The following is a 27759-nucleotide window of genomic DNA, read 5'->3' on the forward strand; positions in this document are numbered from 1 at the left end:
AAGTTTCATTTGCTCTTCTTCTTCTACTAAACAACAACAAAGAAACCAAGTTTTGCCATGCAACCTATTCCTAGTTAACCTCTAAACTAAGTGAAAATGTCAATTTTCATGTATGTATTTTTTATTTGTATTTAACTTATCTCGTTGCAACTAATATATATAACCGTACAAAATTTTCTTATACATACATACATGCATATTTATACATCCATATACATACATACAAACCAACATTTGTGAATCAAATTGTGCCATTTCATTTACATAAATGCATTTATGTATACATTTGTATGTACGTATGTATGTATTTGGTTGATTTTGTTATTATTGCCTGCCTATATGTAATTGGCGAAAAATGCATACCCCTCCCTCCAACCATTGCAAGTCTCACTTTTTGTTTTAAACCATCACATACTTGTAGTTTTAGTAAAATATTTTCTCCCACTTCTCATTGAGATTTGCCCTCGCCGTCTTTGCATTTTTGTTTACATACATTCATACATTCTGTGTAACTAAAATTTTAACTTAGCCTGCTTTACGTTTGTTGTGCGGCTGTGTATGTGTGTTTGCGCTATTGTGACTAACTATTGTAACTTTTAGCAAATTTGTAGGCATATAAAAATTTTAGAATATTTTCTTCTGATTTTAGCAAAATCGGAATAAAGTAGGAGGCATACATATGTATGTATATTAGAATGGGTCAAAAAAAAAAATCGAATAATTTTTTCGCTTGGTACTATGAAATATATGTCCTTAGACACTTTTAAGTATGCATTTTTTAATTATAACGGTGACCTTGCCTTACAAAAATGTTTTCGTACAATTTTTCGATTAAATTAAGCGTGTACGAGATATTCACATCAAACATCCATACATATCATATATGTACAATGTATATATATATTTTTTTCTTTTAATTACAAGAGACCATTTTTTGGTAGCGCAGTAAATTTCCGTTCGTTGTTTTGTAAAATTCATAGGAAAAAAATTGGCTTAAAATAATCAAATTTCCACCCGTTATTATCTATTGAACGGTTAGTTTACGAAAAAATCGTGAGAGACCACTTTGTAGAGCATTCAATTTCCTAAAAAAATCTATGAAACGAGATATTTTTTCAAGTAGTTGGAAGCGATATATGAATTATTATATCTGATAATAAGAAAACTGTAAGGCGGTTGACCATCCCGTTACAATTAAGAGCGCATACTTAGAGAGATTTTCGTAGAGGTGTCTAAGAAACTATTTTTCAGAGTATGAAGCGAAAAAAAAATTTTTTTTATCCACCCTAATACAAATTGTACATATGGTTCTCCCCCACTTGTTAGTCACTTATTTTACTGGTATCATTTTGTCAAGAGGTGATTGTCATTCAAATCAATAGTTATCAAAATTATCATTTTCAAATTTAGTTTATATTTACTGTTAAGTATTTCCCAAAAATTTTTTCAAATATTTGTTATTGCCTGAAAGCATGACTCGTCACAATCGATAGCTACTTTCTTGTTCTCAAACGATATTTTATATGGCTTTAATAAATTTAAATTTTTGTCTACGATTTCAATTATAATTCACATAAGAAATCCATTATTTTTTCATTAAATTAAGGGTTCTAATTAGCATAGTTAGAATTATCCGATTTAAGTGAAATACGCATCGTAGAAAAAGCTTGTTGGCATTTTGTAAGTAATTTCATAAAAAACCTCGTCCCTATTGAGATAAACAAATGGACAGTGAATTTTTAAAAGTTTCTTTTGAGCCGAACTTTTCACCAGCAAAATGATTTGCCATAGACAACCACTTGGTTTGAGGTCCGCAAAATAAGGTGGATGCATAAGAACCTCCCAACCAAAAATTTTTTTTGGATTTTTTTAAGAGGTTTTTAATTTAATAAAAAAATAACAATGTACCCTTAAACTTCTTTCTGGCGAAGACTCATTTGTCGCTCATCATTTTTGAATTTGAAGATTTTTAAAACATTTTAAATGTTTGCTCTAAAGGTTTAAAGATACATGTTTTAAAGATTTTTTTGCTACTGGGTTTATATTTCTTATTTGATTTATTAATATTCTTAAAACTTTTCCATGATCTTAGATTTAAAATTATTTAAAATACTATTTTTATATATTCTTAGTCTTACCACTAAGTTTATGATATTAGATTACTATTTTATTTTAATAAAATTTAAAAATGTTTTTGTTTGCTTTTGTGAAACCAGTTATTATAGCAAACAATTAAATGAAAAACGATTTAAGTATTTGATATTTTAGTGAAAATATTTTTTTTTTAAATTATAGGATTGCTATTTTTAAATTTATATTCTATAAAAAAAAGAGAAATATAAGAAACCAATTTTTTCTATAAAACATTATTATTTTTTCTTGTAAAAAATCTTATAAAAAAAAACGTTGAATGTGGGTTTGTAATAGGTTAGTCGTAGCTGCTTGAGCACAGTAGTATAATATAGTCAAGTAAGTGACCTTTATAGTTGGGCCACTGTTATAACATTTAGCATTTGACAGTTTATACCAAAGTGGAGAGTCAAAAAGTGGTAAGTCGTTCATCTTTAGCGCAGCATACTGACGGCATCGTTTGCTTAGTTTTAAAACAATATGGATCAATAATATTTCTTGCCTTCAAACCATATCAGAAGTAACTTCTGTTTTCAAGAGTGCATAGAGAGTTTCCATAGAGACATATGGTACATAGGTACTTTAAACATTTGTGTTAACTTTGACAGTTGGTTTGACAGCTGTCATCTCAGTAAGTTTTAAACCGCTAAAACACCATATTCTAATCTGAAAATTTTAAAATCAATGCCAACTAAAATTTTTGGATAGTTATTTTGAAATGAAACCTTTGTGGCCATAATAAAGAAAATTTCACTTTAATAATAAATTGCAAAAAAACTTATTATTTTAAATAATCTAAATTACTAAAATTAAGATAGAAAAAACAGGAAAACACAATTACACGATTATTGCACACTTTTTCGAAGTGCTTTTGTTCTAACTATAGAAACTTGGTTTTCAATATGAAAAATCTACTAAAAGCAATTTAATCGAATAACAAATTTTATTAAAAAATAAAAATTTTATTAAAAAATAAAATTTGTGCAAAAATCTGGTATTGAGGCTGAATTTTTAGTATATAAATCGCAGCACTGGAAGTTGTAGAATTTCAATTGCTTCAAAGGTTAAACCTTTTAAGGTACACATTACACTTAACCTCAAATTAAGTGCGCTTGTTGAATTTTGAAAAATGTTGCATTGATAAAAAATCGAAAATCTGTTTATTTTTTATAATTTTTAATTTTTATTTTGCAATTCTAATAATCAAAATATAAAAGGTCTACTTTAGAAGTGGTTCGTTTGCCAAAATACAATAAAAAAAAAAATTACTTAAAATTCAAAAATGTTTGACAATATTTCATACATTATGCACAAACTCATTACTTTCCACTTTACTCGTTTATTATATAAACTATATCATTGAGATATATTAATTTAGTTTAAGTTTTGCCACTTTCATACACACTTTTCTCGACTTGCTTATCTCTCATTCCTGCCAGTCGTGGAAATCTGTGTCTTTTTGAGTTTTTACCGTCTGTCTATCTCATTATTTCATGCATTTGTTCTCCAACACAAACCTCTCCTTTCTCTCTCTCTCTCTCTTTGTCTCTATAACATATGTTTAATATAATTTTCTACTTTTACTGCTATTTCTACTTCTTCCTGTATATTAATATTTATTTTTGTATATACTTACCTTACATACCTACATATGTACATATATGTGTGACTTAAAAACATGCATACATACCTACTATGTACTATCCACAACACCTTCGTTCGTTACGTTATATTGCATTGCATTGCGTTGCGTTGCGTTGTCTTGCGTTACGTTATGCCCGTGTACTCTACTCTACTAATCTACTCTACTGTGCAGACAATTATATTTTTGGCCTTTTCAATTGTAATGTTTTCACTTGATTTACTCTACATAAACTCAAGGTACTCGACCCTATTTGTTTGTTTGTTTGTTTGACTGTTCGTTTAATTAGTTGAATTCACTTTTTAACTAGTTTAATTGATTCGAAATTAATTAATATAAATTTGTGTGGTATAAAAGCATACATACATGTATACATATTTAACTGTATTTGTATGTGTGTTATTTAAATTCGTGCATTTTGTTGTTTGATTTAACTGTTTTCGATGCTGGTGGTAGAAACTTTTTTGTACTCAGTTTTGCAAACTGAATTTTTTCAGCATTAAGATTTTGTTGCATGCCACTTTTAATATGGTAGTTACTCTCATGATATATTTTTTTTTGTGAGAAGTTAAGGAAACAACTTTTTATTTCACTTTATAGTGATTTTATGCGTTTCATTTTCGATCAAAGCATTGATTGAAGTGATATTCATACCGTTATACGCACTAGTTTTGCATGAGTTCTCGTAATTATGAAATTTATATCAAATAAAAAAACATTTATATTCGGTAAGGTAAATATTTACGAATAGTCCTTTTGCCGTAATTGACATAATTTTCCGTTAAATGTCTCACATATACAGACAATACATTAAGTTATATCCTCTCGTGTTGTAAGTCATGTTCTAGGGAATCTGAAGTGATTCTAACGAAACAACCGACACCTTGTCATCTTCCTTAAATAATATGTAAATCTTGCTTTACCTTGAAAATTATGGTAGATATACCTACGAGTATATTTTTTTTTTTTTGTATTCCATGAGACTAAGCTTATGAGCTCCATTATTGATTTTGATCACTCCTCGTTTTATCTGATTTTATTACCTTGCATTTAAAAGTATTTCAAATCTTGTTTTTGGTAAATTATATTTTGTTTCCTAAAAGATGGATGACATTTTGTCAAAAATCGGTCAAAGTAAAATGCATTCTTGGGTTCATAAATTATGGCATAACATTTGTATGCATTTTGGCATGCCATAATTATAGCCATACATAATGGCAACACATTTATATGCATTATGGCATGATATAATTATAGCTCTACGTTATGGTATAAAATTTATATGCATTATGGCATGACATATATTTAAAAATAAAAGATTTAGTGAGTAATAAATACAATTGCTAGCATGAGCAACTCATCACTCGCTCATATCAATGACGTGTGCGTACAATCTGTGTTCACCAATCACAAAAAGGGGTAAAATTCTCTATTTTAGCTCAGCTTATAATAGTAGTTTTTTTTTTTTTTGTATTTTTATTGCTCTTTATTTTTGGTTCTCAAACATATTGAAAACGCAATGTGCCTGCAGCGTTATCCCGAAGACTCAGGCTCCGACGATGATAGCCCCTTCGATGCCTATTATGAAAAGAGCGATTATGAAGTGTCTATACATGCGCCAGTGGCGCCCACCACTGAGAAAGTTGCCTAAGCAAATGGAAGTGCAGAATAAAATATTTTCAAAAATAAATCAGCAAAGACTTTACTTGCTTTCACAATTTATTTATTTAGTTTGTTTTTTCTTTTATTTATTACATTTTTTATTTTAAACAGCATATAACTTTTTAACACTTTGAAATTTTAATTTGATTTAGCCGAATGTCAATCCTTGGTTGCCCCACAAAAAGTTACAGGTATATAGCAGATTTGTAAAAACAAAAAGTATTTAGTCTCATGTGATTTTCCCTGTCTGTGGTTGTTTGATTCGGGTCAGTGTCACTCGTATTGACATTTGTTTTCGTTAAATTATTTTTTTCGGTCAAATGTTATACTCAAGTTGGTATTTTTTGATTGAAGCTGTTATGATTCGTAATATCTGCTTCTTGTTGGTGGCTCATTGGCTTGTGTTTTAGAATTTTTCGAAATTGTTGTATTCGTAACGGTTACATTCATTTTCATATTCCAATCTTTGTGATTAATATTTAATAAACAAGCTTAATGTTTTTTACCTTCATATTATAAAACAAAAATATATAATTCAACAAAAAAATGAAATATAAAATATAAGCAGAGACATTGCTGCCATACCACAACATTAAAAAAATAAACAAAAAAGAAATGGTTGGTTCATAAAACTCATCTTTGCGCAAATTTATTTTGAATCATACTAGAATTATTATGTACCTTCTGCTCAAATATAAACGAGACTGGCTCAAACAACAAAAACGGTTAATTATTCTTCAATATTTATTTTATCCCCTTCAAAATAGTCACCATTATGCCACCTTTTTTTTTCCAATCTTCCTAACACTTCTGGTAGGCCGCTTTAGGTATGGCTTTCAGTTCCTTCTTCGAATTCTCTTTAATGACTTTAATCGACTGAAAATGCTTTCCACGAAGCGGCAATTTGAGTTTAGGGAAAAGAAAAAAGTCACACGGTGCCTTGTCGGGTGAATACGGTGCTTGCGGAACAACATTTACGTTGTTTTTGGTCAAATAATCGCGTACAAGACGAGACGTATGATCTGGATTTTGGAACAAGTCGAGCAGACACACGTCTCATGCCCAAAACATCGTGAATAATGCTATGAGCGGATCCATTTGATATGTTGAGCTCACTAGCTATCTCTCTTTCAGTCACACGACGATTTTCCAACACAATTTTCTTTACTTTTTCGACGTTTTCTTCGTTTATTGACGTTGCTGGACGACGATCATGGGGCAAGTTCTCCAGCGATGTACGGCCGTCCTTGAACGACTTATACCAATCAAAAATACGTGCACGTGATAGGCAAGACTCCCCATATGCCTTCTGCAACATTTTCATTGCGTCCGTCACACTTATTCCATTGGAATAACAAAATTTCAAACAAACACTTTTTGCTCAACGTTAATTTCCGTAGTAAAATTCGAAAAACACACTCGAGGTTGACTTGTTTATAGTGCCTTAAAAAAAAACTATGTGACAGATCGCGCTCAAATTTGACATGTAAACATATAACAGTCCTGCCAACCTAAACAAAAAAAAGTATGGCCATATGTCATGTCCTTGTCGAGTTATGGATAAAGTCTCGTTTTGCGTTGAGCAGAAGGTAAATTAAAATCATGTTAGAAATCATTATTAAAATTATAATTATTATTCCATATTTAAATAATTTTTTTTTTTGAAAAATTTAGTTTAATTTTTCATTACAGTCTGCTTTTAACACAGCTCATTTCAAAATATTCATTCGGGTTAGTCTAAATTTGTACTAAATTCCTTTACCTTTTGCTCAAAATTTTTAAGCGTCTGTTTGCATCCCACTTTTCTCGAACGTGGCCAATTTTGAGTAGTTTGAACCTACCATAACCCGATTTGGTATAGTTCAGTTTTTTAAATGGTTTTTGGAACTGCCTTATGTTGTAAAGCTTAAATATTTGATTAAAATTTATGAAACGTCACGTAAATCAAGTCGACATTTAAAAATTCGTTGTTTTTTTCAACGTGCTCTTATAATGAACTAACGGACTAAGGCGTAGTGCCTTTATGGGCAAAGCAACGTGCGATGAAGCGTTATTTTTTTACTGTTAAAGTTAACAAACAAAATCAGTAAATTTAATCAATAATTATATATTATACTTTTTCAAAATTGAACAATTTATAAATTTGTAATAGTTATTATGTATATAAAAAAGTTTAATTTATTTTCAAAATTTAAATTTTTTGTAAAGGTAATGTGTATAAACTGCGCTGGTTTTGCTAATATAATATATTTTTTTAAAATCTCACCTTCCTCGGTTCACTGTGTATTCTGCTTAAGCGCATATAACACGCTCGTTATTGATGGTAACGACATTGCCTTATTTCGAAAGAAATAATGGTACATTTTTGGGGATGCAATTGTGTTTCTTGAACCACACGATGATTTGACTCACCCCAATTGCGATAATTTTGTTTGTTGACGAAGCCATTTAAGCTAGAAGTGGGCCTCATCTGAGAAGAAGATTTTCCGATGATAACTTCCAAGCGTTGTATCAAAGTGTGATACGTGACATGGTAAAATGGCATACACAACACACTAACAAAATTTTACACAAATCCACAAAAAAGCATAGTCGACACGAGCTGTGAAAATCACGTCATCCTTATTGGTAGACGCTGTATATTATAAAAATTTCTTATTTCCTACAAAAACTACAAAAATGTTTAAAGTATTAAAAATGTTTGTAAAAATTTAATATTAAAATGTTAATTCATAGTATTCAGAAATTTAAATTTTATGTTTATTAGTGTTGCAAATAATGCATTAATATATGTCTAATAATATTTTTAATTAAATTATGTTTAAAAAAAAAATATTATACTAGTTTATAAAACTTTTATATAATATTTTTTTATAAAGAATTTTGAGTTTAACCACGATTTTTTTTTTGTACAAAATTCACCAAATTTTAGGAATTTTTTCAAGGGCACTTAGCACAGCACACTTTGGGCGGCAAACTTACCACATCTTAACTTTAACCCTTAAAAAACTATACTCTCTTTTCAAACACATTAACTTGTTAAAAACACTCGTTAGTAGCTCACTTTTACGACGCACGTAAAGTAAAGTTGTGTTAGTTAAAATTTCTACTAATTATGAAAATCACTTAGAAGCAAATTTGAAACAATTTCCGCCTTTATATAGTCGATTTTTTTTTTCAATTTTATATATGAAAAAATGTATTTACAAACTATGTAATGCTAAGCAAGCGACCTGAGCACCAGTTTTTTGGTTTACCTTATTGGTGTGGTCACCCTTTCTTGCATACATAGCATTTAATAAATATGTATATCTAAAGCATAAACTTCTGTATGTACCTTTTTGTCTAGCGTCTACTGTTAACCGTTAAATTTTCTTACCACGTTTGTGTTCGTCTTGCATAGCGCAACTTGCAACTAAAATATATTTCTTTACGTATTTTTGTGTGTTTTCATTATGTTTGTGTATTGTCGGCCAATAAGCGAAGCCAACTAAATTTTTCCCAAAACGAAAAAAAATTGTACAAAACAAAATTGTAAAAACAAACAAAAAATATTTTTTTTTGTAAATTTTGAAAAAATAAAAATATTTTTTTTTTTAAATTTTGAAAAAATAAAAAATTTAAAAAATATATAAAAAAATTAAAAAAAAAATATAAAAAAATTTAAAAAAATATATAAAAAAATTAAAAAAAAATATATAAAAAAAAAAATTAAAAAATTGTAATAAAAATTTTTACTACGTAAACACTGTGTGTTTTTTAAATTTATTTTTAATAATTAATAATTAATTTTACATATATTTACTATATATGACTTTATATCTATATTATTTTATTTTATGTTCTTTTTATTTTCTCGCACAAACAGGTTGTGAGTTCCACAAATGGCGAATTGAATGCGGACGATCCCACAGCTGGCCACTCAAATACTCCTATAACGCAACAGCCCGAAGTGGAGCTTGTCGATGAAACGAAGTAAGTTGTCGTTCTCATATACATACATACATACATACATACATTTTTTACATGCTTTGTTAGTTTTCTATATAAATAATTATCATATGCTAAAGTTTTCTGCTTATTTCTTTGATTTGGGTTGTTATTATATAATCTATTTTGATTTCAGTTCATTCCTGTGTTGTCTTTGCAGATGTTGTTGCTTCTTTAAACGAAAGAAGAAGAAATCATCACGTCAAAAATGACTAGACGGTGTCCAATGTAGTCCAGAACGCGAAGCGGTAACACTGCTACGCGCCACTTCACATTCAAATTCACGGGATAGCGTATTGAATAATCCAAGTCAGGATTATATACAACAGGCAACGTCACAGCATACGTTGCGTTATCCTCCATCCGCGTCGATGTTGACGCCAACACCAACTACAAACACACCGACACTTCCGTTGTAATTTATTATATACATACACGCATACATGCATACATACATACATACAAACATACATAACGCAGCATAACATACATACTACATTTACCATTTATTTAGTTTAAATGAAAAGAAAATGCAAAAAAAAATTTGAAAAAAAAAACAATATAAAAATCTGCAGAAAATTACAAAAATATAGTAAAACGATTATGAAAAACGGTTGTAAGATCTACACAAAAAAAAATATGTATGCATTTTCAAAACACACACATTTCATTTAAAGCGTTAACGAAGAAGCGTAAATTGTAAAAAAAAATATATATATATAAAACAACAACAAATTGGCTGACAGTCGGCAGAAGAAATAAGGAATTAAGCAAATTATGTCAGCAATATACCCCGCACACACAGTTAGTTTGGGCGACCATGCGCTGTTCAAAAAAATACAATAAAAATGTAAATTTCATTTGTAAAAATTGAAAAGTGTTCGCAAAAAACGGGTATGTACTCGTTTTTGAAAAAAAAAAATTAAAATTTCGTTTATAACGAAAAACGGAGGTAGTTGAGGCTAAAACTGGCCCATTGATTACATAGTTGTATGCATGCTCCAACACAGTGACAAGTGCAACAGCTAATCTTTGCTTTGAAATATCGTTGCCTAAAAGCGGCCATGTTGTATAAGTAGCATAATTTTAGGCGCACTAGCTGGAAAATTTGATTTCACGTGCAGAAACAATAATTTTGCGCAAATAATCTTTTTTTTTTTAATTTTTGGAAAATTTATTGCAAGAAAATAAGTAGCTGTACAATATCGGCTCTGTAATAATTGCTGCTATAAAGTAATATTTATCTTAAATATAAAAGCTTTATCAAATTTGGCATGCTACTCGCGTAATAGCCATCTTTAACGCTACATATATGTAAACTTCTGCACGAAACAGCAATTTTTCATGCGTCTAATAAAGCGCACGCCCAACAGCTGGTGCACAACCATCAACGCCATTCTGAAAAATTCCAACTTTAAGCAACTAAAGGTGCCGTTGTGCTTTACCTACCCACGGTCAACCCTGGTAAAAAATCTTTTGCGCATTACGCCTCAATTTCCCACTGAATTCTAAAGCTATACTCTACATTTAATACACAACCACCCACCTTCACGCCCCTAAAGCGTTCAACCTGCCAATCAACACAACCAAACCAGCACTGTGTATGCAACAACAACTAATTAGCTGCTATCTATGGATTATGTTTGAAAGCGAAAAGTTACTACTAAAAATTGAAAAATGTCAAATATTTTGAAATGTGAGCAGTTGTTCGTTCAGCTCCTCACAGCAGTAAGGCAAAGATTTTTTGCGTTTGCGCTACCGACAAACATTGTATGCATAATTTAGTGGAAAATATATAAAAAATTAAACGAAAAACAAAAACAACAAACGAAAACTAACGCCAGAAGAAAGAGAAACAAATTGTATTTGCAGATTTTTCTTTAAATATACATACATACATATATATATTTTTTGTTTATTTAATTTAAAGCAAACGTTTCTTACCTAGATACTATTACTATTAATTAATTAATTAATGTTTATAATTATATTGATAACTTATAATTATAAGTGATTATAATTATTATAATATTTTTATTTTAAATAATATTTACGTTATTGTGTTAATTTATAATTGTATAATTTAAATTATATCACAATGAAAGAAGTAAATTTAAAAACAAAAATAATTAAAAATATACACACATCTATACATACACAACCATATACTACATTAAAACAAAGAAAGCGAAATTTTACAAAAATGTGTCGTAATTTTTCTTTTGATTTTCTGCAACAAATATTGGCTTACAATACAAACAGCAGCCGAGCACCGATTTTTGCTAAAACTAATTTTGCTATAAATAAAAAGTCATAAAAAAATTGTTGGCGGCGCAACATAGTTTTTTAAAAAACAGTACGCTTTCATTATGCTATAGAAAAATTCTAAAAAAACAAAAAAATATACGCCGCTAGGTGGGCAACAATTATCACAGCTTGACTCCTGAAAATATGCACCATATTTGGTTACTGCTATTTAGCTGCAGCCAATTGCCACTTCCACTATTTCCTTGAAACCTTGTAATAGGTGCACTCAAAACAGAATAGTATTTTTTTCCAAAACTAATTTTGTGATCATCATTAGCAGCGGTGTTGCAGATACTTGTACCCAAAGCTGTCACAGGAGCTACAGATATTTATATACGAACAAGTACGCTCATGTTAAATAGTTTGGGAGCGCATTTTAAGCTGTTATAACAATAATTGCAACAAAAATTTTATTGCGCAACTTGAATTGTTAGGTTAACAACCACAACAACAACAACCATTTTTAACAAGCGCTGGAAACAGTTGGCACATTTTTGTTATGATTTTTAAGGTACTATTTGCTTTGGCTCTTCATTGTGCTGCGCAGTTGGGTTATTTATTTTATTTTATGTTTTTTTTTTTTTGAATCATGACTGTTAAATTTTATTATTGATTCATTTTTTCCAAAATACAATTATGGCTGTGCGATTTAGCGTTTAAAAAATTGCTGCTAACCGATTTTTTTTTTGTTTGCTGTGCGTTGAGAAAATTGTGGTTCAGTCATTAATTTTTGTTAACCTCAATTTTTCGAAAAAATTTACCCTGTAAACTGATGAATGAAAATAAACATGAACATAGAAAAAATTAAATATTTTCCAAAAATATTATTTATAACGCATTAACATATAGAAATAGAAATTAAATAAATTTAATTGAGCAAATTCTGCATTTTGTGAAAATCGTAAAAAAAAATAATTTTTTCATTTTTTTTATTTTTTGTTAAGGGAATGAAAATTTAAATGTATAGTATTTTTAGTATCCAAAAAATTATTCGCCTAAAATATTATTTGTATTAATAGTACGAGTAAAACGCTGATTATGCTATAAATTACTAATTTTTTTTAAGTAAAACAATTGTATTTCATAAATTGTAAATTTAGACCAAATTTTGAAAATTTATTTTTAAATTACACATACCTAGTTTCTTAGTAAATGGCTTAATTATTCAAATTATGTGGATTTCGAACTTAACTAGACCAAATATTAAAAAAAAATCACATAAAACAAAATTATTGCAACTAAAATGACTTAAATTGTAAATTAGGCTAAGTTCTACTGCTCATTACTCATTTAAAAGCATTTGTGAAAAAATCTAAAATATGTCTCGTAGGTGAAGAGTTAAAGGTTGAAATCCAAAAATGCCGATATTACAAAAATGCTGCAGTTTTTTGTTGGCTTTTAGAATGAGATAATTATAAATAACTTATAAACGTATTTAAAATTTTTTTTTTAAATAGTAAAATAATTGGCTGCTAAATAAATAAGTTGTAAACATAAATTGTATTATTTAATAAATCAGCAACAAAATCTTTAAACCGTATTTTTTATTAAAAATTTGTTTAAACACACATTTTTTCTAGTGCTACAGTTTGGAAAAAAGATTATAAATAGTTTTTACTTAAAATTTATTTTGTGAGAACGGCAACTGTTTAATTTATAGCATAATTAAAAAACAAGAAAAAATTTAAGCTTTTAGTAATAAAGTTATTCAGATTGGAGTGCCTTGCATTTATATTATAGTTTTTTAGTGCACATTACACAAATTATAATTTTTTTTTTATTTTATCAAAAATATATTCTTTGTTTTTTGAAATTCGAAAATTTTTTTTAAATTCTTAAAAATAATATATATATATTCATACATATACATCTCTTTTGGAATTTTATTATTATTTTTAATTGTATTAAAAAAGATTAAAAATTTATTTCTGAATTAAACTCTGTTAATATTTTTAGGTTTTTGAAAAATTTTTCATTTGATAAAATTGAAATTATATTAAAAAAAATTTTTTTTTATTAAAAAAATTAGTAAACGAATAAAAAAGAATATTAAAAATTGTAAAACCTAGCAGAGAATTTTATTTGAAACATATTTTTAATAATCTTTGCAAATTTGAAATCAAAATTTCAAGCAATTTGATTTAAATTTTCATTTCTTTCAACGATTTCCAGTAAAGTTGCAAAAAATATTCTAATAAAATGTTTTTAGAATTTTAGTTTTTGGTATTTTTTTTATTTACAAAAAAAAAAAAAGTTTTGAAATGCTTTACGTATTTTCTTTCCAGAAAAGTATCTAAAAATACAATGTTTATGAAGTTCCAATTTTTGATGTCTTGCTAATTCTGTGTCTTGATTATTTACAACAAAACTTTGTTTTGACAAAAAAAGGTTCAAAATATATTCCAAATAAATGTTTTTAAAATTGCGGTTTTTAATAAAATTAGTTTTGAAATGCTTTACAAATTTGTTTTCCGAAAAATTTTCAAAAACTATGCCAACAAAGATTTTAGACATTTATTTATTCTTTGTTTTTTTTTTATATTTTTTTTATGTACAATAAAAATTAGTTTTTTAATGCTTTATGAATTTGCTTTATTAATAAAAATAAAATAAAATATTTTATTCAAAAGTTCAAAATTTATTTTCTAATATATGGTGTTATACATATTCCACATTATGCTGAATCAATTTTTTTCATAATAAATAATCCTTTTTTAATAATATAGACAAGTTTTGATTTAAGTTTTTTATTTTTATTTCTAATTTTGAAATAATGTTTTTTTTTTATAAAATTTACTATAATTTTATTCAATTTAAACACGTAAATTCAATTTAAAATTAAATATAATTCTGTATTTTAGTGATTTCGTAATTGTTTTCTGTTTTTGTAAATTAAATAAAAATTCATAGATTTAAAAAGATTTTACAACTGAGCAAAAAACCGGAAAAACAACGTATAGAAATAAATAACTAAAATGCGTTTTATTTTATATAATTACGATGACTATTATTTTTTTCTATATATATTCTTCTTAGTTGCTTTCAAATTTTTATTTGTTTAAATTAAATAAGAGACATAATTGTATCAACGCCACCAACAGATGTTTTATATTTATAACACATTTATTAAAAAAGAAAAAATGCAAATTACACAAATAAACTCAATGACAACAAATACACAGCAAAAACAGAAAACAAAAACACGTACAAGTTGGTGAATGGGAGAAATCGAGGATAAAACGTATGCATAGTGATGAGATAAAAAGAGAATTTGAATGATGAAATGGAAAAAATACACAAAAATTAAAAAAAAAAAACAAAAAAAAAAAATTAATAAAATAAAAATATATAAAAAAATAAATAAATGAAAAATATACTTTAAGTCGGTTGCCTGATGACAGTTATAGAAGATATCACTCCAACGTTTAATATTAAAAATACAAATAAAAAATTACATTGCAGTTTAGTTAAAAGAATTTAAATTTAAAAAGCAACAAAACAAGATTCTATAAAAAAACTTATGACAAATTTTTAAACTAAGGCAAAACATACACACCGCTCTTTCTACGCTCTTCTTCACACACTCTTTTGTATAGTTAAATGATAAAATAGTCTAAACATTATATTATATAAAATTAATTAATTAAACAAAATATGAAAACAAACAATTATGATATAAAAATTACAAATCGCAAAAAATCCTGTAAAATACCATTTAGTAGTAATTTAATGAAAAGAAAACAAAAACATAAAACTGATAAGCAAATAAAGAAATTATGTTTACAATAAAATTAAATAATTTAACAAATATGTATATGTATATAGAATTAAAAATATATACGTACATGCATACAAGCATACATCTGTATAAATGATTACACAAACATAATTAATCGATAGCGATAGTCGAGAGGAGAAATCTAAACAAAATCTATCGAAAAAATAAAAATGAAGTTAAATAATACAACTTCAGCGTAATTCAGAAACAAAAACAAAAAAATTAAATATTGTATTTAAATAAAAAAAACGCAAAACAAATACAAAAAATCATGTATAAGCGATACATTTAAATATAAATATACATAGTAATGAAATAAACTAAATTAAATAAATAAATAATATATATAAATATATATATATATATATATATATACGTATATATATACAAAATACGCATATTTAACTTTATATGTATTAAGTACTTGGAACTCGTAATTTTATTTGCATTGAGCCGATCATTGATTGATATGATCAACATGCTGGTGAACGTGATGTTCATGATGATGATTGTGAGTATGCTGATGCTAATTAAATTAAGTTAATTAAGTCGTTAAGCAAAATACATATTCACATTCATAATTATATATGATTATATATATATATATTTGGATCATCATATGTACGTGTATGTATGTGTATTATGATATTGATGTTAAATTTAAAAGTGAACAATTAAAAACAGAAGAAAATGAAAGAACAAAAATAAAATCCACATCAATGTCTCACGAGTTAGAAATTACATAAATGAAAACTTAAGCGAATTATAGCATGAAATGAGAAAAAAACAAAAACGAAAACAAAAAAAAAAGGAAGCATTAAAAATTTACTGATAAAGTATGAAACAAGATCAAATCTAAACGCAATTACTTACTACATTGAATGAAATGGTATTGATTTCAAAGTGAGTGAATAAATGAGAAAAAAATATATAAAATAAAATTTGAAAGTGAATTTTTATTTTGACGGAAGATTGTTGCACGTTACCCCGGCTGTTGGGTTTAAAAGGTTGGGTGGAGTCAGAGGCATAAACAAAAATCTATAGCCATGCTACGGTTTTCAACTCCACTCGGTTGAACTGAAGTTAAAGCAAACTCTCAATTTCTTTGCCGGTTGTTATCAAGAATGCATTTTAGATGATTTTAATTTTGGGCTGAAGCAACTTACGATATCTATGATTGCTACAAAACCTGCTTTTAAATATTATGAACACCAAGAAGAGAAGCAAAACCCTTCAAAATTTGAATTTTACTCAAAAAGTATATGACTAGAAGTAGTAAATTGTATCGACTCTTTAATTTATTAATGTTTCCAAATAATAGCTTGTCTCGTCCAGTTTCAGGTGTTTACTCTACCAGTTCAACAAATTTTTTACTTATCTTTGGATTTGATTTTTGATTTGAGTTTGAATTTCAAAACTTTTACCAAAATGCAGTTTGGTTGAAAACCTTAATAAGGGAACTAAATTCAATCGGACAAAAAAAACAAAAGCTATATTAAACGTTAACTTCGGTTGTACCGAAGCTGCCATACCAACTAACCAATTTCTACGGATATCGCACCATTGCTTTAAAGAATAATCCATGCCAAATTATTTCGTCAAATTAAAATGTTGTACATATAAGCACTTGACTCCGATCGTTTGATTTGTATGGCAGTTATTTCCGATATCGATTTAGTGGTCCGATAACGGCTGTTTCGACAAATGAACAGCTTCTTGTGAAAATGACATATGCAAAATTTTAGATCGACATCTCAAAAACTCAGGGACTAATTCGCATGGCTAAATCGACTAAGCTCGTCATGCTGTTAATTTATATAATATATACATATATTTAATAGGATCTCCGACGTTTTCTGGGTGTTAAAAACTTCGTGGCATACTTAATGTACCCTTTTCAGGGTATAATTAGTTTTATTAATAGATAATCCAGCACTTGATCAAAACTTTTTTGTACCCTGATAACAAGTTAACGATTCTTTTTGGTTTTATTTAAAATTAACAAAATGGCGGCCTCAGGAAATTTATTTCCAGATTTTCGGGAAAAAACCAACGTTTATTTGTTTATAAAAAAACGATATTAAAAAATTTTTCGAACAGGCATTAGTTTTTCTTTTTTTTAAAAAGCTGTATTAATGTATTGTAAGGGATGATTTCTAGGAAAATATCTCAGCAGAAACTGCTTGGAGAGCAGTGCATTGTGTTACTTAACTGGGAGCATGCAGGGATCACTATGCAGGTATTCGACTGGAGATATCGGGAGGCATCCTGTTATCGTACAGAGTACAGTCTTTTGACATGCCGGAAATTTTTGAGTTTCTTTACGACAATATATATGTAGATACAATTCAGGCGACCATATCGGTGCTGCATAGTTAATGACCGGTCGCCCGCTTGCATTGTATGTTGCCAACAACGTTTCTGTGTCTTTTTCCAAGGTGCTGCTGGCTAGCGACTTGGGGATTTTATTCTCTGTACTTTGGCAATAATCGCGGTCGTATGCGGACTGAAGGAGCACAGGATGTCAAGCGTAACACCTAAAATCTTCCATATTTTAATGCTATCGATTGTGATATTAAGATCCGATCTGTACTTCTTCGTCCAGTTCTTGAAAATGGTGACTGTGGATTTAATGGTTGAAAGGGTCAGGCTCCTTGCAGAAAAAAAGCTTAAAACAACGGTGAGATAGTTATTTACTTTTGAACACTTGCCATCTCCCTATCATAGGGTGTTAAGCCCATGATTGCAAAGATTTTCTTCGTGATTGCCCTTCTTTTGTTAGGATTCATTACCCTTGTTTAATCCATTGTGCATTAAATTTTCCGACTATAAAAACTTTATATCACAGTAGAAATATTTGCATTATATTATGTTTAGAAATTTCAGAATAAAAAAAAGGGGTTTCTCCATTTCCTTTTGCTACCTTTCCATTTCCTAGTCAAAGAGCTGCGAGTCTTTATCAATTTACAAAAAATTCGTAAGTTGGATGTCTACTAATAAGTACCAATTTATTCTGAAAAAATAGTATATTTATTAAAAACAAATTTGAAATAAAATTTGCCCATTATTAGCTTTTAGAAATGTTATAGCAGAGAACGTAAAATAGATATACGTTCTCTGATAGCAATGTCCCAAGTTATATGGGTAATTTATTTTCAAATAAATGCATGATTTCTATAAACATCTGGTAGCGCGCAATCATCTATCAGTTGGCAGTGCAGAAGTATTGACGTTTGCTTTTCGACAACATTCGTAAATATTTACAACAGAGATCGCTGACAGGATATGTCTGAATGGCTTTAACTAAGTTCTGATATCGAGATACAAAGGAAACCTTTGGTGACTAAACAGTGGTAATAATCTATAATTTGTAATAACGACAAGTCTACATAACTCTGTTTATGCACATATATACAACTCTTTCCAATTTACATTGCGCTGCCGATTCTCTTTGTCTCATTTGCCGAGTTGACAAGTGTTTATTATCAAAATTTTTTGTAAGTTCATTCATGATAAGTTTCTTTTATAAAATATAAAAAATTGTTTAATGAAATAAAAATTAAACGCATTTAGGTGAAAACAACGGGGAGGAAATGCTTAGAAACCGAGAGAATTTTGTGGAACTTTGTAAAGGTTTGAAATTGCCGCTTAATGGTGAAATTTGTAGCAGCACGGAAGTACTTGTGAAGCATATTTATGAGAAATATTTTGAAAGAAGAATTTCGGAAGCCGATCAGCCACCATGGCGTGATTCCACTAATAACCTGTGTAAATCACTACACATATCATCCAATCAGACACGTTTTATAAAACCCAGTGAAAATGATGTATGGATATTTGGCTATGGTTCGCTCATATGGAAACCAGACTTCCCCTTCATTGATCGAAAACGTGGCTACATACGTGGTTACCGTAGATTATTCTACCAAAATAGCATCGATCATCGGGGCACGAAAATACGTCCGGGTCGTGTTGTAACGCTACTACCGACCGTTAGTTTAGAAAGTCGTGTTTATGGCATAGCTTATCGTATTTCCGAGGAGCATCGTGAGGAAGTTTTGGCACATTTGGATTATCGCGAAAAGAATGGTTATGAACGTTGCGATTTACAATTCTTTGAGTATCCAGAAGATTTGGAGAATCACTTTGGTATTACAATGTATATAGCGACACCGGATAATTCATCGTATGCAGGAAACATGTGGCAAATACCAGTGATAGCGCAACAAATATTCACAGCTGCCGGTCCAAGCGGACCGAATCGTGAATACCTCTTCAATTTGGCCAATGCCATGCGTGAACTCTTCCCAGGCGAAAGAGATCGTCATTTATTTGAATTGGAATCGGAAGTAAAACAACTAATCGAAGAGTATGAGCCGAAATTGCTAGAGAAGGCTTTAAAGAATGAAATTGTAGAAATTATTGAGACGGGCAATACAGACGGCGATGTGCGCGAGACGGTAAGAGATGTGGAACATTTATACGAAGTATGCACACAACCTGGTTGGCGTGAGGATTTTCTGGTTAAGGAATTGGATAGCCTTAAGCAACTACTAGATTCACTTCAAATCAAAAAGAGTATTAGCACTCAAATTGAAAACGTTCAGGACACAAACTCTTAAAACTAATTCGATTTTTTTTTAAATATGTGATATATGAGCATAAGGAAATATTGCTATGCATGTACATATTAATTTTAAATAAAAAATAAATTTCGTATTCGAAAATTCAGCTCAAGTCAAATTTACTCAGACAAAAAAAAAATACATATCTACATGTGTAATAGTAACGTCCAGGGTACCCTAAACCCGATTTCATAAATTGCACGAAATATTGGTATCAAATATCTATAAATTGATACCTTGTCCCATCTACAACAAGTTATATGAAACAGTTTTATTACTTTCGTAGCCGGACACTATTCTGATGTTGTTGTTGTTGTAGCGGCAGAATTCTGCCGAGTTGACAATCCGGGTCCGTTCCGGTTACATAGGCCCGACTGCCGTGGGAACTTCTGATCTTCCAAGCTGATTATTTGAAACTTTTCTTTTTGGTTAAACTGCCTCTTCCATATAATTTGAGGTCTAATCGCTAGATGTTTGTACTCTAAATATACTGATATTTATGATATCTTATCACACGTACGATTAATCTACTATATGAACTGATTGCTTAAGCTAAATAGCAGATCTGGTATGTATATATATGAACCAGCTCTATGAACTTAACAAATTAATTAAACAAATTTGATTTTAGAAACTCAATATAAGCCATTGATACTCTCCTAATAGAATTACGACGTCCACAATTCATTGGGAGGGTTAAGCAACAACAGCAATTGGGTCATAAATACGTTTATACCGCAGAAACGTTAACATAATGATTGACATTAATCGTTTATCCTGCGGCTAATTTCACAGCATCACGCTTAAGCTTTGCTTATGCTTTTTAGTTAGAACAGAGTTGCGCGTGCTCACACAAGCCACCACATCGAACCATAGTGTTGAGTGTGGCTCGTCAACACTTTTGTCACGCTGTTGGGTACTAAGCTACAAAATCACACTATGCTTCTTTTGTCATTTTTCTAATATAATATTGTCTTTTTTTCATATTGCTTTTTTAGTCAAAGAGCTGAGAGAGTCTTAGAGCTGGACTGTGATTAGCAGCGACCTAACGAAATGGCAAGTCCCACGCCTATAAAATAAACTGAGGTTTGTGCTTAGTCATATTTTAGTATTTTCGCTAGATGATAAAAAAAAAACGCAATATAATAGGGTGTTTCATTTGGATAGAACGTGAATATGACCGTGTATGAGTTGTTTTGCAGTCTTCAAAACTTTGACCAGCAAATTCAAATAAGCTCGACACACGTACAATACTTGTATATAATCTTCCTAGGCTAGATAAAAAATATGCTCAATCTCACCCCCATCGGTTTTTAATATTTAAGGTCCAGTCTAGATCCAAAGAAAGTTAACTATCTCAGCGCATGCATAAACCTTATTGAGTTTCGGGTTCGGTAACCAAAAAGCGATTAACCTCGACTACCACAACCAAAATTCTGAGCGAACTTCCAATATTAGAGTTCTAATACATCTGTCAGCAAGTTGGGACTGTATACAGATAGAAAAAGATTTTATCAAGATAGACAAGTTCTGGTATTTTAGAAACATGAATTATTAGCTGTCGGATACAATTAATTGTACTGCAGTTCTGTTCGACTTAGGGCGGCTTCTGCTGCCATATTCCAAAGCTATTTGTCGTATTAACAAACTTGTAACATTTGGAACAAGCCACTTCTTTCGTTCTAGATTAGATGGTTGTTCTTACAACATAGATTATGTTTTTTAATGAGAAGTTAGGATTTTCCGGAGGTTCACCGATTGAGGGGCGCCCCTGATAGAAAAAAAATTTTTGAAGCCACTTCGAAGATGGAATCGAGCCAGCTTAAAAATATAAGAAGTGGTTAAGTCAACTATTTGTATTTGACTTAACAGTACAATTTGATAGCTGTCAACCCTGCGATTTCGACGGCCGCAGAATGGTCAACACTGTATACACATATAGTATACTTGTATGAAGTACGTTAAAATGGACCCTGAAGGCTCGAAGTAGGCGCACAAAACAAAGCTTTAAAACGCTTGGCATTCGGACAAATTGAATATTAAAATCGGTAATAAATGTGGAAAAATGAAGAAACGAGTGAAATTATTTTCACAAAAGGCGCGACATAAATGCGTGACGACAGCAATTGTCGAAACGTAGCAAGCGGTACGGTACGGTGGGCGGAAGTAAGATAATACTTAGCCAGACAGTGGATGCAGATGGCGCTTGTGATCGCAGATGAAGCAGGCGATGACGATGTTGTCGCCTTCAAGCGTAGACTTCTTTGGCTATTGGAGTACAACTTCCAGTCCATGGAGCGTGGTGTGATCAGCTGGATGGTGTGGCGTATTGTTGCTGCTTTAATTGCGCATAAAATAACTCGTCGATGAAGGAAGAAGACGATTTTTTACTACCATACATTACAACAATAACAATCGAATAAAGTAAATCAATAGAACGCAGCGGTTTATGTTGCACATCGCCCCGCGGGCAATTGGCGCTATTTTTCATTTGCCAATAAATTTGTGCGCCACAACCGTTGAGTGGAGCACAGGCAAAAATGCACGCGCCTGGCAATTGACGGGGAAAACGAAGAAATGCAGGTATATGTGTATGGTATGCGCTTCACCAAATGAAGCGGCGCAGTAATAGGCGCTTGCAGTAAAAAAGTAACTAAGATATTCTAAATACAAATTTATGCAATGCAATAAGTATAAAAGAAAAACTTCAACCAAAAGTAGCCTGCGGCTGCGTGTATATGCGCGCGCGCCACCGCCAACCCGGTCACCGCTACCACCGCCGCCGCTGCGGTGCGCGCAAACGGCAACCAACATTATTGCGCTCGATAACGAAGCGCTTGCTATCTGTGTTGGCAATCGCATCGCATCGCAAACGCCCTGGGTATCTCCCAGCCATATCAGTTTGCAACGCGCCGCAGCGCTGTGCCGCTTTTGATTTTACAAAATCAATCGATTCGACATTATTATTAATTTTTCATAACTTCCGCGGCTGCGCATCCGATTTGTTGTTACACCGGTGCGCGCGCATTACTGTAAAGTTGACCATCCTTACAATCGCCGTCTGCAAAGTGAAGTGGTAGTGGCGCATTTCCCTTTCGTTTGAGTGCAATATGGAAATTGATGCGCACAGCTGCTGCCACCTCCATTGCCGTCGTTTTTGTATGCGTTGTACGCCTTCTCCGCTTGCTCCTTCTACTAGGCTACATGGTCCATGTGAAACTAATCTATTAAAATTTGTAACAGGCAAATAAAATGGTCTAAAGATAGGACAACAAATGATGCGCGCGCTTTGATCTTTTGCCGCGGTGTTGCCCGGCAGAAGCGAATGCGTTTGAAAAATGAAAGCTTAGTGATGGAGAATGGCAACTGTAACTCGATTTGAATTAATTGTGCGTCTCGTGAATGCGAATAGTAAGATTGTATTATAACAAAATTGGATTTGCCAAAAATAGAAGATTATTGTGCTCTGGTTCAAGAAAGTTCAATATTTGAACAAGATGTTGAGCTTTAGTTAGCGGTGAAAAGAGTGATGATGTGATGCCTATATAAAGATAGTAAGCCTTGCGAGTTGGGAACCGGAAAATAAGACCTCTTAATGGGAAATTTTTATCTCTTGGTTGGTTAAGATATACTATTATTTTCTCTATGCATGATGGTGTTATCTTATATTATCGAAAACTTGATTAAGAGCTTTAATTGAGCTTTTTGCTCAGTTTGTTTTGCAAAGTGTTGTAAGTAACTTATAAGTAATTTTTTACTTTTTTTTTAATATTTCAGTAAAGTCGAATTCAAATAATAGTTCAACAATAGAATCAGAACGTTAAATAAATTGAAGATTTCTTCTGGTAGCCGAGTCTCAATTAGTATATAAACTCTTGCCGCATTGATGTGGATCTAATTGGAACCTGAGTAGCAGAACCTTGCTCCGCTTTATTATGGTAGGCAAGGAGGTCCTCATATTCGATATGGAGTTCGATTTGGAGCGTTGTTTTTAATGAAATTTTAGCTTTTTTAATGCAATTTCTCTCTTTATAGAGTGAGAAGTTAAAATAGTGGTCCATTTAGTAGGTTCATAGCAAAGCTACTTTGTCTTATAACGATCACCGATTATTTAGCACAAAAAGACACGATACAAATGTTAGAACGAAGTTTTTAATATGACACTTTTATTTTGCGTGCATTATGATTCATTGCTTGCAAATATATTCTGACAAAAGCTCCATATGTATGTCTTCTAAGCGCTTAAAAGCCGCTTGCCGGCACAAAAACTAAATATCAAAGCTTGCGACTTGCGACTTGAAAATACTCCCTTTGAGTTGTTTTTTATTTTTGATATTGTTCTTAATATTATTTTTATTGTTCTTTGCGCTGTTTCACTGAGTATCAGATTTTTCATGTCCAATCGCTGCTAAACGCACTCATTTGTTTGACTCAAAATTAAGTGGTAAAACAACAGCGCCAATTCTCTGTGTGCCGCGCCGCCGCAGATCGCGCGCTGAACGCCGTCTGCGCGAGGCGGTGCGGCGCGGACGTGTGCATTCCCACTTTGGCGGCCAAGTGCGAATGGCAAATAAATGTGCTGGCAAACGCAGAGAACAGCTGGAGCCGCAGGGTGCCCCAACCGCAAGCGACGTGAATGCAATGAACTCAACGTTGAGTGGTCAACCAACAACAAAGGCAGTGTGTACTGTGCTGGGGTCAAGTACGCACATATTTAATACAAATATTATATAATACTTATATGTAAGCGATATTCAAACAATATCCTTCCTTTTTTGTATGAAAGTATGTGTATGCATTTGTGTTGTTGTGCAGAAAAATTCAATTTTCTCATTGCAATATTGGAAAATAATCAAATTGTGGCGCTAAATTAAGTGCAGCCTGTCAAATAAGTCAGTTAGCTGAGCTCGCGCGCAGTTTGGCTCACGCCGTTCGTGGTTTATCCGCCTGGTGCGTACGCCGTGTGGCGCATGTGTGTGTGTGTGTGTGCGTGCCGTTGGTGTTGGTGTTGCTGACTGCTCTGTTCTGTGCGGCAGACGTAAGAATGTCGATAGGGTTGTGTGTGTCTTATGATCTTAGTAACTGTTTCAAATCAACATAAAAATTGTTGAAGGCATTATTTGGTTTTGCCGCGGGCAAACACTTGCATTAATTGAGGCAATCAATATGGTTTCAATTAGCTTCAATAATATGGGAAAATTTACCACATATTTGGCAAGGCAAAAAAAAAACATACTTAAATGGAAATTTTTTTTTTTACATATTTTGAGCTGGATAGCGCTTAAAACAAGTTGCCACATGTAGAAAATTGGGTACAACAAAAAAATTAAATAAAATTATGTAATATAGATATCTTAGTAATACATATTTACTATGCTTTATTGCAAAATTAATTAAATGAGTTGCCACCTATATTTAAAATTATTAAATTAAATTTGTGTAGAATAGTTTGCCATATTTAATGACTTAAACCACGACTCATGGCTTTGAACCAAAATTAAAATTTATTTTCAAACGGAGTTGCCACACTTTTTGAATATCTGTATGACATTAAATTAAAATAATCAATATAATTGTGAAATTAATACTATTTAATATGCTCAAAAATTATTTATTGAAGTTGCCACCTTGTATAAAATATAAACAATTATTTGATATTTCACAATAGCATAAAGTTAAGAAAAGGAAATATTGTAAATATTGTTTTGAAATGTGATAATTCTTTTTTTTCAGTTAAAGGTTTATAAAGTTTATTTTGGGAAAATGGCGATTTATTTTTTAACATAGTCGCCTTTTATCTCAATACACTTGATCACAGGATTCTTTAATTTCTTTAACCAACCTGAAAAATTCTGAAGGTTTTTAAAAAAGGTCCCCGTGGCGGCGATATTCTACTAAATTCGACTAAAGTTTTTGTCCGTCGAGTGGCTGATTAAAGTTTGATACAACAAAAGGAAATCGTACGAAGCCAAATCTAGTAAATACAGTGGATGCGATAGCAGTTCGCAATCTTGTGCTTGATGACAGTGGAAATGTAAGCCAATACCTAGTCATAGAGGACGAGATTCTTTACCCAATTGGACCGACTTTTCAACAATTCGTTGTCGAATCGCCGCATTAATTCGGTCGTTTTGTACTCTATGCAGATTGTAGTCTATGTAGATCACACATTGTGAATTCCAGAAAACGTAGGCTATCATCATTTTGACCGATAGGGCTGTGCTTGCCTTCTTCGCCTTTTCTTGGCTTCGGGTATGTACCGGTAGATCAAATTTTGGTCTCATACCCCAGTATGTCTAAGATAATAAGTTAAATTAATTTCATTAAAATATCTCACATATTGTGCGATATATTGTACATATGTAAAAGCTAGCTGGGAATTTGGTATATGGAGGATACGGAAAGTACTGAATCGATTCTATCAATTTTCATCACCAAACAACATTGCTATTTGGAAAATATAATCACCTATTTTCTTTAAAATATTTTAATAATAAACTGAAATTTTCAGTATAAACTCAGGCTGAGGTACTGACGTCATCGTATTTGCTATCCGAGGGCTTTGAAAGTTATAGCTCGATTTCGTCCATTTTTAAATGATTTGCTTAGTTTTACCTTTCTAAAGGCCGGTACGTCTTAACAATCAGCAAGAGTCTGACTTCCGCGTTGTGGGTAGCTCCAATTTAGGCACGTGTTTAAAATATATTTAAATACATTTTTCAAATTTATTTTTTATAATTTTGCTCATTAAACACTATTTAAATAATTGCTTGTTGAAACATGCGCGGCGAAGCTACAAAGCAAATGCGCTTGCGCATACAATGCCTGCCACACGATCAATAACATATAACACTCGCAACTAAACTAACTAAAGCAACAACAATAAGTAGTGTAGAGAGAAAAGTTCAGAAAAAATTGTCACAAACGTGACGCGACGTTACACTTCCGTTCTTCCGCACGCAAGCGCTCAACACGCTGACAACCGAACATCATTTATTCTAGTCTTCAACTCGAAAAACCGATGATTTCTGTTAGACTTTTGTTCATTTTCAAATTAGATGGCTGCAAATGCGTGACGTGTGTTCAAGTAGCTTCAAAATCATAATAAAAATGAGTAAAAAGACATTTGGCCTGATGCCGCCGCCGCCGCTGTCGCGAATGAGACGTCTGTCTGTGTTTGTAATGCGACACGCGCCATCACGCCGTGCGCTAATGTGTTATGATTCTGGTTTTAAACTCTGTTATTATTGTTGTTTTCTGCTACCTTCATTTCCATTTTTGAATTTTCTTTGATTTCTATTTACCATTGACGCGCGCACGCACATCGATTTTAATCACTTTAACTCGGCGTTGGCTTGTTGCTATGTTGTGGTGTATTATTGTATTGTGCCTTAGCTTCAGCGCTTGTGCTTTGAGTCATCAGAGTTTCATTAAAATCATCGAATATCGTTAGTAAACGCAATGCAGCAGTCTCATTAATTGAGAATATTCTATATATTATATATTGAACTTTTAACGAGTTCGTTGCTTAAGTCTATTGTACGATAAATTGGTGAAGTGACGATGACAACCCACGCATTGGTGATGACTCGCATATATATTTACGAGGGTAGGTTGAGATAGTA

At 31.2% G+C, this 27759-nt stretch overlaps 2 protein-coding genes across 36 annotated transcripts in view; both read left to right on the forward strand.

The window, feature by feature from the left end:
* gish (casein kinase I gish) overlaps positions 1-13266 on the forward strand; it is a 108398-nt gene extending 95132 nt beyond the window's left edge. For 22 of the 35 annotated variants that reach the window (XM_070108284.1, XM_036373130.2, XM_036373131.2 and 19 more), the window contains 2 exons: positions 9303-9409; positions 9561-13266. In XM_070108284.1, the coding sequence (XP_069964385.1) occupies positions 9303-9409; positions 9561-9636 (183 nt within the window). In that variant the 3' untranslated portion in view covers positions 9637-13266. Of the gene's footprint in view, positions 1-5303; positions 5495-9302; positions 9410-9560 lie in introns of those variants that run through there. The other 13 variants (XM_036373135.2, XM_036373161.2, XM_070108339.1 and 10 more) reach the window with 2 other exon arrangements.
* Positions 13267-18750: 5484 nt separating this feature from the next.
* LOC106619355 (putative glutathione-specific gamma-glutamylcyclotransferase 2) lies at positions 18751-20240 on the forward strand. The gene is made up of 2 exons (XM_014237400.3): positions 18751-19006; positions 19083-20240. Exon 2 carries the CDS (start codon positions 19103-19105, stop codon positions 20129-20131), a length of 1029 nt encoding a protein of 342 aa, XP_014092875.1. The 5' UTR covers positions 18751-19006; positions 19083-19102; the 3' UTR covers positions 20132-20240.
* The last annotated feature ends 7519 nt before the right edge of the window (positions 20241-27759 follow it).

This window comes from Bactrocera oleae, chromosome 2, assembly GCF_042242935.1.
Source record: "Bactrocera oleae isolate idBacOlea1 chromosome 2, idBacOlea1, whole genome shotgun sequence".
NCBI lineage: Eukaryota > Metazoa > Arthropoda > Insecta > Diptera > Tephritidae > Bactrocera > Bactrocera oleae.

Bases quoted from the DNA above. Each gene is read 5' to 3' on its own strand.
- LOC106619355 (XM_014237400.3), top strand. From the start codon at position 19,103: ATGCTTAGAAACCGAGAGAATTTTGTGGAACTTTGTAAAGGTTTGAAA.